The sequence below is a fragment of the Lathamus discolor genome, chromosome 2, assembly GCF_037157495.1.
Source record: "Lathamus discolor isolate bLatDis1 chromosome 2, bLatDis1.hap1, whole genome shotgun sequence".
NCBI lineage: Eukaryota > Metazoa > Chordata > Aves > Psittaciformes > Psittacidae > Lathamus > Lathamus discolor.
The window spans coordinates 36,360,797-36,373,831 of NC_088885.1; the positions used below are offsets into that span (position 1 = coordinate 36,360,797).

The following is a 13,035-nucleotide window of genomic DNA, read 5'->3' on the forward strand; positions in this document are numbered from 1 at the left end:
GGTACCGGCGGGGCCGTGGTAGGTGCAGAGCGGCTGCGTTTGCGGCAGCTACTGCTGCCGCCTCTTTCCTTCACTTATTAAACTGTGTTTACCTTAACCCACAAATTACCGTACACCTTACCTATTCATCACAACTCTTCGTGCACAGCTTAAATAAAGCCAAGGTTGTTATCATCGCAATTCTTCACCCCCCCATTTATGTGTGAGATTAGACCAGTGTTCAAGAAATCTGACAAAAAAAACCCACGTTATTTTCAACGATGAAACAAGTGGATTATCAAAAATTGTCTGCAGCCCATGTTTTACTTTAGTAAAAATATGCGAACCCCACACACAGTAAAATTAGAGGAAAATAGGAATAAGAACCAGTACTAAATGATAATAGAATTGGATTATGATAAATCACACCTTTCTTCCCAGTGACTGCTTTAACAAAATTTAGAGAAGCAGGGTTTGGTAAGTGCACTTAACAAAACAAAACCAAACCAAGTTGAGAAGCCGTTGATGCATTCAGTCTTATGTTGCTTTGCAATCAATTTGGTATCACTGAAATAGAAAACATCCCATACAATAAAGAACTTGGTTTCTTTTTTATTTTTTCCAAAAATAAAATGTGTGCCTGCTTGTTATACAGAAGCTGGAACATAAACTATTCCCCAACTGTTGAAAAGCAGTTATCACTTCCTTCACTAAAAAGTAACATCTACCCACAACTCCGTAATAGGAAGAAATCCCAAATGAAAGTGTCGGAATTTGGAATCAGGATTTACATCCTCAGGAGTACTACAGCAGGCACTGGCAGCTGTGAATAAAACCTCAACATTACACATCAGCTTTGCTTTTTTGTGCTCGTACAAGTCACTTCCTTGCTGCCATTTTTTTGTGTTTCCTGTAAATCTTTAAAAATAACAGCCCCCCCCCCCCCCAACCTGATGCCTGTTGAAGTAGCAGAACTGGTTCACACTGGAAGTACTACAACCTGGAAACCTGCTCCATCAGAAATTGCCCCTGGTGTTTCCAAAACATGGGGTGGTTGAACTTGGTCCTTTGCTACCTCTGTGAGTTGTATTTCTTCCATTCATCTCATTTGGCAAAAAATACTCCAGAGATCACCAGTTGTTAAGCAGTACTTTGAGTTGCACATATTTTGATCTTTACTCTGTTGAGTCGGTAGTCAAGGTAAATCACAAAACCCTGGGTTTTTTTTTCCCCACTGTGCTCTATCCAAGTGCCAAAAGACATTGAGCCAATGTGGGGGAGGGAGCAGAGAAGTGGGCAGTGTGGCAAAGGGAACAAAAATTAAATGGTTTCATACATATAGGGAAAATACTAAAATGTGTTGGATCCAGCCACGAATACTATCTTCTATTCATATGTTCTTCTGAAGTCTGTAGAAGTAGTAGTTTCTTTTTCCGATATTCTTCATTCTCCTGCTCTGCTTCCTCATCTATGGACTTTCGTATGCACGCTTTTAATTCCTCAATTCCCTCTCCAGTATGTGTAGATATAGGAATTATATCTTTGAATTCAAGTGTGTTTGTGGAAATCACTTCTTCTTCTAGTAAGTGTAAGTAATCTGAAAAATCATATTGGAGGAGTTAGTACAATCCCCAACCAGTATATCACTACAAAGCCCATAGAAGCGCATTGCATTTAGAAAATGAGCTTTAACAAATTTCAGTAAACATAACTGCAATTAATATAGCAGTTATTATTTGCTTAATCTTTAAAAAAATAGCTAAAGGCTTAGAAGACAAGCACTAACACAACAGTTAAACCATACTTATGCTCTCGTAAGATTCTACACCTTCAAGATGAGTACAAAGAAATGCCAAGTTGCAGGATTTGGGAGATGGATGGTTTTAAGCTTTCCTGGTTCTTATATACTCAAGGGAAGAAATGCACCCCGAGGTAATAGCAAATTTGAAATAAACCTATATAGGCTTGTCCAGTATTTTCACATGTTTTGGCCCGAGAATCGTATATACATCAATGTCCATAAGGGGACCTTCAACGGAGGTTACTGTTATGTAACATACCTAGAGTGGAAATTTACTCTTCCCTATCATAGTTAGGAAAGATCTTCTAGGATATCTCCATTTATTAAAGTACTACCCCAACAGTGAAGGCAGCACTAAAAATGCATATAAACAGAGCTCTAAATGCAGGGAGTGGTTTTAAAACATATGTTCAAATAATAAATTTAATAGCTGACTTCAGTTTTAAACAACTCCTTGCCAATGCAGTTACCTCTGATGAAATCTTATTCTGACTTATTGAACGCAGTCATTGGAAGTTAATTTACCTTGAGGATTCTGTAATTGTTTCATAAGTTCATTCAAGTTATCCTTTGCACAAGGCAAATCCATCTTATTAATGGCAAGAAGTGCAGGCTTTGTTAGCAGTTCCTCTTTGTACAGTTCCAGTTCCTTGAAAGATAAGTAAATTTGCCTTAATAAGTATTTGTAGTTTACCAAGTGCTACTTCAATTTTATATCAGTCTTTCATGCCTAGGCAGCTGTGAAGGTGCTCAAGGTGGATGTATTAAAGCAACCTGTCAGAAGAAAATAACGTTCAGTGACTTCTTGTTCAAACACAGATATTTCAGGTAAACAGGCTGTCTGATTCTGAAACAGCCTCCAATAAAAAGAATGAGGTTTGGGTTTGTTTTTCTGATAGCCAAAACCGCAAAATCAATTTCAGAAAAAGTTGAGATCTATAAAACGTGTAAGGAAATTCTTTGGAGAGTTTTCTGATTGTTAAGGACTTAAGTGAACTACGGTTTACATCAGAAATAAAGTCACACCTATGAGTAAGCTAAACAGCAATAGCTGAAATTCAGAAGATTTGTCATCTTAAATTGTGTAGCTAGAGAGAAAACAGCTGCTAAACCTGAAATTACACAAAATGCTTTATCTTAATCAGAAGCAATGGTAAGAGATGGAAATAATGAATATCTGTGCAGCTGGGGCCTGATGTCTCATCTCCATTAGGCTGTGCAGCAAGGGCTCCAAGGCAGGGATTTAAGTATACCCATGTATTTCTATTTCCTAAAATGCATCCAGACTGGGGAACTGAACGTGACATGTCTTTTCACCTTGACTGTAACAAATATCCCATATACTGCACACATTAATGAAGAAGCAGTTGTGCCCAACATAAAATAGAGCAGTTTAACCTGGACAGTTAAGGATTTCATAATTTTGAAGAAGTCTAAGCTTGTTTGCTGGCCTCATATTACAAATCCAGAAGACATGCTAACATTTTGAGAGTTCTTGATCAAAACTGAGCCTCTTTCTTGCCTCTACACGTAACTACAACAGTCAACTACAAAGATGAGGACTTACCTTTGTTAGAAGCAGTATAGTTTCAAAGGCTGTTCTGAACTGAGTCTTAACAGACAGCTGAAACCCAGAAATATCAACCTGAAAAGGTGACACAAAAACAAGCTTTGTGGTATTAAGTTATGCTACAGTATCAAGGTACTCTCCATCAACTAATTTGCAGTACAATGTCCATGCACATGCCCTCATTCCTGGGAAATAACAGAGGGCAACTACACACCAAAGTAACGCTACAAACACTGGAAGCATGAACTGGTTGGTTTTGAGCAAAGGTTTGATTTTTAAACCTCTTCTTTATGGGATCTTAGAGAAAAAAAAGAAGAATAATAAAAGTCATACCATGTTTTAATTATACTTGGAACAATTCACTGCTCTAAATTAATTGGCTAAATTCTACATTGTATTTAAGAACTTAATTTACTATCAGTTGTTTGAGCATTCCATTCTGAAAACTGTACTGCAGCTACATTTATCATAAACATGCAAATTACAAACTACTTCCTAAATTCCAACTACACTGCAATAAACATGCATTTTATTTACTGCACTGCCTTTGATTTCAGTAAGCTGTAAATTTTATTTCACTTACAACTAAGAGAAGCTGTTTGGTTCTTTCTACATGTTTGAGAAATTTGTGGCCCATCCCTCTGTTTGCATGTGCACCTTCAATCAGTCCTGGGAGATCAGCCACCAAGATCTAGGGAAACAAGTTTCAAACAAAGTATTTCCAACAAGCAAAAATGGTTATTTTAAACCATCAACATCTATTATCATTTTATATAAATAAAAAAATCCAGACAAGGAATGTCAGGCATATCTTTTACGAGCATGTGTATTCCTTGGAATTGAGTGGGGGATCAGTTCTCCAGCAGTTCCATTAGTATATCAGCCTCCAATCAAAACCAGCAGAGACTGTCCCAATGGAAAGGTATTTTGTCATTTTCTGTGTTGGTTGAGAGGGTTGTACACAGTTGTAAAGGAGAGCTGAGACAGACTGAAAAAGAGCAATATACTAAAGCCCCAAATATCTACTCAGTAACTCACAGAAAGCTAAGACAGTGAAGCAAAGAAGAACAAAATTAGGGTCATCAAATCCATCCAATACCCATTTAGACAGCAACTGGATTCAACTGAACCCTAAGCCAGCAAACAAAATTTCTGGTGTGCTACATATGCAGAAGGGTGCTTTCTGCTATGAGTGAGTTACACACCCACTCGTGTTACACTAACTTTTAATTATTATGCATTTCCTAAATACTTGAAGCCTTCCTTCAGAATTTTCCATGAAAATGAGACATGAGATACAGCTGGATGAACTACAGGCTTATAACTAGAAACAGGGAGAGAATAACTGGAGAGTTAGAACAGAAACATCCACTTCCTGGTGTGATGGGTTTGGGTGCTGTAGTCTCATCAAAAGCAGCTTTTTCCCCAGCTTCAGTTCTCTTTCAAAGAATATTTTTTTTTGGAGCTCATAAAAAGCCCCTCATATTCTCTCAAAACAGCACTTGGTTCAGATATTCTGGTAGATGATGAAAATGGTTCTGCTAGTTTCCATCATCTGGTATTAAGATCTGAATCCAGACTCTTACTCAGATCCTCTACTTTGTGTCTTTCCCAAGCAGCAATGACACAAAGCACCAGGTAACTTGCATGTAACTTCTTCTTCAAAATGTACTAAGATAAAATAAGCAAACTGCTACCTATTTCCTTAAAAAAACGACCCATGTTCTGAATTAAAAAAAAAAAAGGATACAATGACCCATTCTGCCTTGAATGCTCCGGAACAGTCACCTCAATTATGCCTCTTAATTACACTCACTTTTTTCAGCAGTTTGCAATACTCAGAGTTGAAGTACCTCCTCTTACTCACAAATGTTCCCTGTAATCAGAAATCACTAGTTCCCTTGAATTTAGAAAAGATTTTTTTGTCCATATAGCTTCTATATAGCACCCACATTCTAGTATAAAAAGCATGAACTGCAGAAACAGCCAACAGTAAGGGTTATTCTGTAAGAGACAACAAACTGCAGGAAAGAAAGCCAGGAGTGCAAGTAATTCTGCCGGAGAAAGATAAACCAGTAAGAGCAAGAGGTCCGGATTCATGGCAGGTGGGTAGGTTTTCAAAAACACTATAAACCATCCGGTTATTTACAGCCAAGCTTTCTAGGACAAGCTACCCTAAACCAGCAGATAAAATGGACATACAAAAAATTTCCCTTAGATGTGTGCATCTCTACAGGGAACCTGACAAACAAGACTTGATTCCTTTAATACACAGCTTTGTAAAAGGTTGTTAAATGAAGGTTTCAAGCATCAGCTACTGAACTAAGATTATTGCTTCTGAAAGTGAAAAGAGGAGTTTTCTGTCTTTTCACATCGGAGAAGTATGCTTTTCTGGTTAACTCATCTGAAAACCTTTTATGCATTTGTCTTTAATCTTGCAAATGATAAGTCCAGTACTGCATATATCATACCCTTCAAAGACAAAAGCACTTCAAAGAACATTCAAGCTTGAGGAATGAAAATGTTTGCTGTAACCTTATGTGAACTTGTGGTCCAAAATCTATTAGTAAGAGTCTCATTTAGCACTGGTTTTCCCACAAGTGGATACTGTAGAAAGGATTCCAGGCACCACAGAGTTACTTGAAAAAGCTGGGTGGAATTTGGGTTCACAAAAATTAAAGTGGTTGGCATTAGCTCCACCAGTCCTCCAGAGCTACAACAAAAGGAACTGGACCCAGCTACCTTACCTCTTAGGATGTGCACTATCCTGGCTGTTTTGGCTGTCATCACTTCATACTATTCTATGTTTTTTATTAAAAACCAGGAAAATGGACAAATGAAATAACCCCAAAAATGCCCCCATCCAAAAAAACCCCATCAAACAAACAAACAAAAAAACCAAAACACAAAACAAACAAACAAAACAACCCAAACCAAAAACGAAAACACCAAGCCCAGGGCAAACCAAAACCCAAATGGAAGTTAGATCAGCCAACCTAGAAAGCCAAAACAGTCAGTTACGGTGACTGACTTATATTCACTAAATTCCCTGTCATTCACTACTGCAGATCTGCAGCTATTGGACAAATATGCCACTGTTTAAAATCCATTCTTAAAATTACTTATTCATTCCAGAGCTTTCTGTACAGTCAACTTGCCTAAAATCTGCCTCTTCTAAATAAAAATAACAGGTTAGTCTCAGAAACAATGACATTTTTTAAAGTCCTGAACAAGAGTTAGAATACACACAAGTTCACAACTCTGAGGTTATAAAAGCAGGATTAGAACCACAGAAAGGAGACAAGTGAAAATAAGAAACCATTTTCCAAAGTGACTTGAAGTTAGCTCAGCCTCATATTACATATCAGCATTTGGCTTTAAAGCACTCATTATTATTTCATAAAAATAGCACTTTCTCCACAACTCTCATTAAGTACATGTAATTGCATTTTATATGTATACATTATAGATACACATACGAAAAAAACCTACAAGCTTCCCTTTTCTTTCTGAAATTACATTAAGCAACATAACTAATCATTATACACAACTTTAATGAACAACCAGAATGAACTTTCATACCAACCTGCTTATAATCCGCATACATGATCTTTCCTAGCTGAGGCTGTATTGTTGTAACTATGACAAAGGAAAAAGAGAAGGGGAAGAAAACAAAACTGTTTTTTACATTTTAAAAGATGTTCATGTTACAAAACATTTAAATGTTGTGGGACTTATTTAAATTAAATAGTAGCAGAAAAAAATAAGGCAAATGGAATTTTAAAAATTACTGGAAAAGGAATAAAGAAAAGCAAACCAAGAGATAACAAAATTAGACCACCCCAAAACCAGTGGCTAGCCAAGTCTTGGCACCCTTTCAGTTCTCAGACACAAAAACTATTAACTAGACTATGGAAAAGCTTCCCAAGAGGAAAAAAAATAACAAAAGGCAAAGTAAACAGGACTCTTCAAACTGAGTTAAAATACGGAAAGGCTGCATTGAATCAGGAGTGGTACAAGATCAGTAGGCATTATTGGTATTTGTACTCTTGCTTTTTAGTTTAAAAATGATCAGACAACTAACCTGATTTACTGCTAGAAAAACAGCAAAAAGATTTCTGTCCATTTTTGAGTGAAGAGATTCAAGAACAAAATCTTACTTCACTGGAAGAACAGGTGGTAGCAAATTCCAAACCATACAAGATGTTTATATAAAGGAACTTGGTGGTGCATGTTTAGTAGACAAAGGACATTACACAGCATAGAGTCTCAGATGCAATTAAATGCGCTGAGACTAAAATAAATGTTAAATAGACCCTGCATGAACTTCAGCATAGGTTGAAGCACTATCGGGGGTACACATAAAAACCTGAGGTTGTTAAAGGAACTGGACACTGAAACAGCAAGTCTCTTTTTGGAGTATTTCTCATAATTAAAAATCTGTGTAACATATTTGACAGGCAACATGATTATACCTTAGCCTTTATTATAAACCGCAAACCAAGTCAGAGAAAAGACTTTTTGCTCTCATGAAATATTCCTGCTCTAAAAATAAGTGTGTGAACTTACATGCGTAATTTGCAATCTCAGGTTTGGCATGAGAAACCTTACTTAACAAGGATGATTTTCCCGCATTTGGAAACCTACAAGGAAAATCAGGATTTATACACTGAATAAACAAATATGTGGTTCCTTTGTATTTTATTACCAAATACACTATATTACCTTAGCCAGACTCAATGCTATCAACTAATTTTTGCAGACTCAGTTACTCTTACAAAAAAAAAAAAAAAAAAAAATCACGCCCCCAAAAATCACCCTCCCCCCTAAAACCGCATACAAAAACTAAGACCCGCAAAAAACAGAACAAAACTGAGATCATTACTATTTTTTAAAAATCAAATCTGAGTATTTTTTCTAAATCCAGTAATGCTTCCCAAGGATGCAAGCAAGAGAGGTATGTAAATACATGTGTAATCAGATGGAAACACAGCATAAACATCCAGGTCTACTTGAATTCAGTCTTTGCATGCTATAGCTGATTTTGTAAAGTACATTTACATTCTAAGCACCTGCAGCAAATGCATCTTATCAGTCGGATTTAGTCTTTTGGTATACAAATCATGGTTAATTAAACAGCCTACAATTTAATTACCAATGATACCTATGCTACAGTTTTGCCAATGTAGCAAAGCAGTTGTAAACTCTGCAAGAGGGAGGCTTTTTATACATATAGACTCAATGAACAGTTTGTATATGTTTTCAAGGCAACAGAGTTATATGAGGGATCTTGAAATTAGGACTAACCAGCTTTTTTTCCAGGTAAACCAAAAATAATACTGGTGAAGCCCTAGGAGCTGGTAGGTGCAGATCTGATTGTCGTAACCTTTTCTCTTTACAAAGGACAGCTATACAAAAACATTCTCTGAAGGGTATGGTAGCTTGTACAAAAGCTTCTTCACAGAATACATCTACCCATTTCTGTTAGGTTTTAATAGAAACCTAAGTTAAAACTAAAATTATAAGACATGCTTATTGTAAAGATTAATCTTATTTTAAAGATTTAAGGATTGTAAAAGACACAATAGCCTTGATTCATGCCAAACTTGAAGCTTACGCTGACAACAAAGGATAGGCTATAGTGCTTATTCATAGCACCTGTTCTATGCAGAACATCATATAAGACTTACGTTCCAGTCTGATTTACAGTTATTCAGCACAACATTTCAGTGCAACAGTGATCAAAGAAAACTTGTGTCCACAGGTAACTGAACATTGGTCACAAGATAAAAAGCATGAATCATATAGAAAACCATATACTCTCCACTTGATTACATGCAGAATCAAGAACTGTTAACAGGGACAACTAATAAGAACATGAGCAAATGAAAAACAAGACTAGTACTTCATTAAGGGGCACTATAAAGGGGTTGTGTAGGAGGCTTTCTTAAAAGAGAAAGAGACATCGTAACTCTTCTTGTTACATGAAAACTATCAAAGGTAGTTTTAATGTGCTCTGATGTTGAAAGGTACCTTAAAGACATTCTGGAAGGTTACTCTGGTCATATCCTCAAGTGACTATTTCGTTTCCACTAAGGCACAACATGCTCTTTGAAGTGTATGCTGTAACCTACACTACACAACAACCTGTACCCAAACCTGATGGGGCTTTCTCAGACCCATCAGTAATGTTTTTTACCTGATCTAATAGCAAACCACTTCCAAATCTCCTAAAGTAAAAATAACAAGCACAAAGAGATCAAAGTACAACCACAAACTATCGAAGGCTGATTCATACTCTCAACAAGAAAATATGCTCCTCTAATTAACTGTGATTCTTTTTACCCATTTTAAAGGGATACTGTCAGCTAAAATACAAGCCAAAATGCAAGATTAAAGAAGCGCCAATGTTGTAAAGCTCCTGTATTTTCACATACTCTAAATCATGAAAAAAAATTTCTATTATGTAATTATGGATGACAACTTGAAAATTATATAACTTTAGATAAATCTGATATTAACAGAATTATTTCTAGTAAGAAAAAAATGAGGTATAAAGCCATGCTGTCTTCAAGTTTCCCTTCTTTAATGGTATATACCAATTAGACTACTTCAACCTCAAACTCCTTGTCATTTTACATCTCTGGTGGTTTTTATTAGTAAGGACCATGGGGCTGGTGGAGGTTGGCAGTAGATGCTGAGTACAACTTATATACAATACTTACAACAATACTTTTACAACTGTAGTTTGTTGAAAGCTTTCTCCAAACGAAAATACATTTATCTGCAATGTTATAAAGCAGTAACATTGAAATGCAAGTCCTACTGTTCTTGTTTGTAATTACTTCCTTCCAAGCTGTTTATCTGGGAGAGTAGGGCACATCACCTTTGAAACTCTCTTTAAAACTGCTACTGAATGTATTCACTTATGTCAGTACCATCAAGTCAAAGATGCAATATGGACAGTGTTTTTGGCTCTGTTTTGCACCTGCTACTTACTTCATAAATATTAGTTAATACTATTTTAATAATCACCATCATTGCCAAATTTGATTAATAATGATATATTACACTGATTCACGAAGCCCTTCACAAACAAAAGCATAACCAGTACTTTCCAAATTTTAAAATTAATTTTAATAGGTTTAAGCTCTGATTTTTGCAAACTGCAATTTATTTAAGTGTCAATGTCAATATACCGTAACACTCATCCTCCAAAACCTCAAATTCCTTTGAAATCCCATTTGAAATTTACTACTTTATTTTCTAGTATAAGTTCTCAAACTACAGTACTTACCCAACTAAGCCAACATCTGCTATAAGTTTCAAATCAAGACGAACAATTCGCCTCTGACCTTTGCAAGGCACAAAGTTTGTGGCCAAACAGCCTCCAAGACCTCCACGTGCTGCCAAGAATCTCTCTCCTGCTGCATTAAGCTCTCCTGAAAATAAGTTCACCAGTGAAAAAGCACAATCCCCCGCAGTAGTTCAGTTGTGGCTTCACACTTAAATCTATCTTCAATGAAGAGACAACTTTCTGCGCACTTCCTTGCAAAAGCTGTGCACTTAGGGTCATGGTATTTTTCCTTCTTTGGAAACAAATGAAATCAATCACACCCCAGTTTTGCCTTCTGTCGTATAGTTAGTCACTTCAAGAAAAGTGCTAAGTACAGGCAGGCAAAGTATGGCAAAGATGGTAATTCTGAAGCCTCCAATACTTGAATTCAAGAATGCAAGGAAAAATCTACACTGATAGAGATGTAGCTACAGAAAACTGTTCAGAGGTTCCATATTCTTTCATTAAGATGCAGGCTGTATATCTCCCTTAGGGTTAGAATAATTATAAGATGAAATGCAACATTTGAGTATATAATTCAGGGATACCTTTAGACACTGACATGCCTACATCATAAACTGTTCCTGCCAAACATCAAATTTTGTTCCAAATTAAAATAATCTGTGACTTTAGTTTCAACAGTATGAGGATAAAAACTCTGAGAAACTGCAAACATTGAGATCTGTTCCAAGAGCACTGTATTGAGAGATCTTCCTAGTTACTATCAAGCACCACTCTTTAAAAAAAAAAAGAGTGAAAAGCAGGTATTATAGATAACCTGAAGAGTTGACACCAATGATCATTATCTTTTAACAAGTGTCATAATTCAGTAGTTACAGGGCCACTTACCTGAGTTTATGGACACCTAATTTAAGTAAGGTCGTTAATGATTCTGTGGAGGATCAGTATGGCTTCCAGCCTCTAACACTTGTTTGCAAGAGCAGTTTTCTTTCTGCTGCATATAGTGATACAAACTAACTCCTGCTAATTTCTGGAAGGGGTCTTTTCCAACGATTTCTACAGTGGGTGGTTTTGTTTGGTTTTTTTGTCAACTCTTTGTCTGAAAGAAAATACACATGTATTTTGGGAGATGTGTAACCTTAAACATCCTAGTGTCAAAGTCTGCTAAATGCCATCAATAAACATGACAAGATCTACTGGATAAACTAAAACAGAGCAAAAGTTCTTACCAATCTCCTTGCCATCATCACAGAGAACTGAAATTCCCAGAGGCACATGAACTTCACAATCTTTTCCTTTTTCACCTTTTAGTGCCTTAACACTGGGAGAAATTGAACGAGGCTTAGTAACTGCTTTCTGGAAAAAAGGCATACAACAACTTCCATTGAACAGACCCTTACCTGCTGTTGGCTCCTGTTCCAGCTACAAATCGCTTCAGAGGGTATTTCTCCCTAATGCTCTTCAAGGTCGTTCTTTCCTGGGCAACGAACCAGACATCACCACCTCTTCCTCCTTCCCCACCCAGGCGAGGATAACCCATGCCACCAGTTCCTCCTCTCACATAGAGCCGTAAATCATCGATGAAGTTGCCATACTAAAAAGACCAAGTTTTATTGCAGTATTAAGTTCTGTTTACATTTTGTTGTTGTAGAAATGCGTGTAAAACTGCTTCAGTATAACTTTGACGGCAATAATTAAAGCTCAGAAAGCAGACACGTAACCCTCAACTATGTCTTTTAGTAAGCGAACTGTTTGACCTATTTGACTGCTTCCCCGGCAGCGGTACCTCACGGCCCGCCCGCCCTGCAGCGCCCCAGGCAGCGAGCACGGAGGCAAGCGTGGGACCCTGCCGGCGCCTCAGCCCGGCACGTACAGGCCTCCCGGGGGGGCCGTGCCCGCCAACCGCCGACCTGCAGGCTAGACCGGGGAAGGGAAGCGGGCACTCGCCCAGGCCGTGCCCGCGGGCCGACACGCCAGCCCGCAGCGGACAGGCCGCAGGGCCTGGAACTGGACCGCGGCTCCCCGCCAGCCCTTCCAGCCGCCGCAGCGCTGCCTGCGCCGGACTGCTCGCACGCGGGCCCCGTCCCCACCGCTCCGCGTGCCGGCCGCACTGACCTTCCGCAACACCGCCGCCCCGCCCCGCACCATGGCCGGAGCTACCGTCTCAGCCCGGAACCGACCGGCGGCGGGAGAGGAGGGACGGGCAGGGGCAGAAGCAGCGCACCCTGAGGCGCAGGGCGAGAGCGGACCCGGGCCGCAAGCTCCCGGGGGCTGCGAGAGGAAGACGGGTCAAGAGGGAAGGCCCGCGGTCTCGGCTGCCGGCCGAGCGGCGCGTACGGAAACGAGCAACCTCCCAGCTCCCGTCTTGCCACAGGCGAGGCGGAGCCA

The 13,035-nt window shown here is 38.5% G+C and overlaps 1 protein-coding gene across 1 annotated transcript; it reads right to left on the reverse strand.

Annotated features, from left to right (window-relative positions):
* Positions 1–566: 566 nt before the first annotated feature.
* GTPBP10 (GTP binding protein 10) lies at positions 567–13,035 on the reverse strand. Its single transcript, XM_065666408.1, has 10 exons — positions 12,763–13,035; positions 12,048–12,241; positions 11,877–11,968; positions 10,648–10,792; positions 7,920–7,993; positions 6,937–6,989; positions 3,934–4,041; positions 3,348–3,425; positions 2,306–2,429; positions 567–1,576 (listed from the first exon to the last, which is right to left on the reverse strand). The coding sequence occupies exons 1-10, from the start codon at positions 12,793–12,795 to the stop codon at positions 1,359–1,361; spliced, it is 1,119 nt and encodes a 372-aa protein (XP_065522480.1). The 5' UTR covers positions 12,796–13,035; the 3' UTR covers positions 567–1,358.